This window comes from Dufourea novaeangliae, unplaced genomic scaffold (assembly GCF_001272555.1).
Source record: "Dufourea novaeangliae isolate 0120121106 unplaced genomic scaffold, ASM127255v1 scaffold101, whole genome shotgun sequence".
In the NCBI taxonomy this organism is placed as follows: Eukaryota; Metazoa; Arthropoda; class Insecta; order Hymenoptera; family Halictidae; genus Dufourea; species Dufourea novaeangliae.
Genome location: NW_015373989.1, coordinates 3593372 through 3596293, shown reverse-complemented (window position 1 = coordinate 3596293; position 2922 = coordinate 3593372). Strand labels below are relative to the sequence as shown.

The 2922-nt window shown below is 43.8% G+C and overlaps 1 protein-coding gene across 1 annotated transcript; it reads right to left on the bottom strand.

Annotated features, from left to right (window-relative positions):
* Window positions 1-358: 358 nt before the first annotated feature.
* Window positions 359-2057, bottom strand: LOC107187666 (ammonium transporter 1 member 3-like). The gene is made up of 2 exons (XM_015575809.1): window positions 1344-2057; window positions 359-1111 (listed from the first exon to the last, which is right to left on the bottom strand). The coding sequence occupies exons 1-2, from the start codon at window positions 2055-2057 to the stop codon at window positions 359-361; spliced, it is 1467 nt and encodes a 488-aa protein (XP_015431295.1).
* Window positions 2058-2922: the final 865 nt, after the last annotated feature.

Here is a 2922-nt window from a genome sequence, read left to right as displayed (position 1 = left end):
TAACGAATGTTTTCTAGATGTTCGAACAAACTGTTGTGCAAATAAAATAAAGAAAGAAACTATCATCGTACGAATAAGCGGGGGACACGTGTAGAATATGTGTACGACACTTTAATAGGACTTTTGATTATTTAACTTAAAATTATTATATTGTAAAATACTGTAATAACTGTACGAATAGTCCGTAAGTTCTAATAAAAGAAATGTTTAAAATCTTGAAAGCACGAACCACCATTTTACACTGTTCTTTTCTTGTACTAATGAAGCATTTATTACATTGGAGTAGTTAAAATTCAGTTCAATTTTACAGATCGAAATAGTTGTGTTGATTTAAATGTTTATAGTTACAAAATGCATGCTATGTACGCGGTCTTGGCTCAACCACCCTACCCTTTTCGATGGCAGCGTCCTCAGCTTGGTACTTCATGGCATGAGTACCTACACTCGGACGTCGAGCGGAGTCAGATGTAGATCCCGGTTGAATGTAAACAGGATCGTCGTCGGTATGAAAAAGCCTTCGAAAAAAGTTCCCTCGAGGAACGTCCAGAGCTTCCATGGCTACATTTGCCCTCATATGATTCAAGTGTTCCGATCGGTTTCTCAATAGACCAAAACGTTCCAGCAGAGTAAAAGAAATGTACATGACGATCGAAACCATGGTGATTATCGTGATCAGACAAATCAATTGCCAGAAGAATTGGTACACATTCGCTGTCAGAGTTGCCTCCGTGTCGATGTCGAAAAGGGGAGCCAAGAAGCTTCCCACGAAAGCACAGGCAACGTGGGTAGCCACGATGTTGCAATAGTCCTCAAGGGCGCTTTGAAAGATTAGCTTGGAAACTAAAAAGAATACGATGCTTCCGATAAAGCCCAGAACGATTGCTATCTGAGGCGAATAAAAGTCCGTTCCAGCAGCTACTATCGACAGGCCGGCTGCCAATGCTTGAACGCATCTCATTACCGTCCAATGATTGAATTCTTCTCCGCTGACCATGAAGTGGAAAGCCACGACAAACACGCTGCACGATGACGCGGCTAGTAAATTGTTCAGGTAGACGTGACCATGATCTTTACTTCTAATTCGGAAAGTATCATTTGGAATACTGAGACTCTAAATCGGGGGACATAGTTCAGAACGTATTCATTTTGTTTTACAGATGTTTTGCCACAACAAGATATAGAGATCAGTTCTAGCATTCAGCATAGAATATATTGGAACCGCTATTCATATTGGCAGACGAAAATGTGAGTAGTTCTTAAACCTAAAACTATCCTGGAATGTTAGATTAATCCTATACCTTCTTCGTGGATCTACTAAAAAATTTTCAACACCATCCATTCACCTGAAGTCCAATGAATACCATCAGTTCACCCGCGTATACGGTTCCTGAGGTACCAGCAGCGATACTCGCGTCATCTAAAGCGCTCAACCGGAGTATCCTTCTTCCGAGGGTCATACAACCAATCAATCCCGACAGTCCACCGACCAGATGAACAATTGTCGAGCCAGCATAGTCCCGAAACCTAACGTCCTCTTCATTCAGTAGATTCGTCCTCATCCATCCTTTAGGAGACCAGACCCAATGGATCAAGAATGGCTGCAACAAAGCAGCCAGAAGGAATCCTGTTACGAGGTAGCCGACGGTATGGGTTCTTCCGACGATCCCGCAAGTGCAAATCGCTGCTGCGATTACCACAGCCGACCATCCAATCAAAACATCATCCTTATCGACGGCCGCGTTACCGACCCAAACTCCTCCTCCTATCACTCCATTCGTGTCGCCGTTGAAGGCGATCAGATATCCAATCAACGAATACGTTAATGTCACCCAACAAACGTCGACAATATTCTGAAGCAGAATCAGATTGACATTGTTCACTGGCACACTACCAACGTGTATCATGACGAAGCCAATGCGCAACAGGATGACCAGAACGACACGAGTCAAATCCGGCCACGAATGTACATGGAAACTTAGGGTGCCATTATAATGTTGCATCGAACGTCCATAATCGTAGTAACTGTATTCGAACTCGTCTACATGAGAGTTAACCATTCCCTTATTAGGATGCACAGTTGTTTATCCTATTCAGGTTATAGAGAGGTTACAGTAACTGTCAAAGTTTTGTTCCTTCCCTCATCCCGATACATTGAATATGACTACATAATTCTTTCAATACACGATCGTCATTTTAATTGCTTCGATTATGAAACATTTTCTTTTTCTTTCGAGGTTTCACTGTGATCAATGGTCTTGTATTCAATTCTGTCTTGTACTGAATATTGTTTATTCCGATTGAATCTACTCCGGAGGAATCTTTTTATGGATCGAGAAAAAAATCGACTTTTAACGAATACGTTTGTATTCGGTTTAAATTCTTGAGTTATTTAATTATATATTCAATACCCGGAGAAAAACTCTGTGTACGATTCCTAACGGTTTAACGAAGAAGGAATTCGTGATCTAGCTCATTAAACAGTGAACATCAGCGTTCGAACAATCGCCATAAACGTGACAAAGCGAGCGTAGCTGTGATTCAAATATTGAATATGTGCGCGGGTATCGTCGGTCCGGGCGTCGATTGGCTCCCGCCCGGTGTGCCAATGGCGGCGCAGGAAGCGCGTCTCGCGCATGTCACGCCATTGGCCGTCGCAAGGTCTGGGTCTCGGGCCGCAGGGACGAGCCGGCAAGCGATGCCGCCCGCCGACGACGTAGGTAGTCGCTCGAAGACGGTCGTTGGTCCCTCAGTGTTAGGTGTTAGTGACTCGTGAGAAAAGGAAAAAAGTTAACAAAGTGTCTGTTTCTTCTGTGCTCCGTTTTTGACGGAGGAGACGTAGCAAGAGGATGGCCACTGTGTCCTGTCGCGCACTGTGCATCGTCAGATGGTACGAAGTGTCCCGCGTGCTGACTGCTTCCTCCA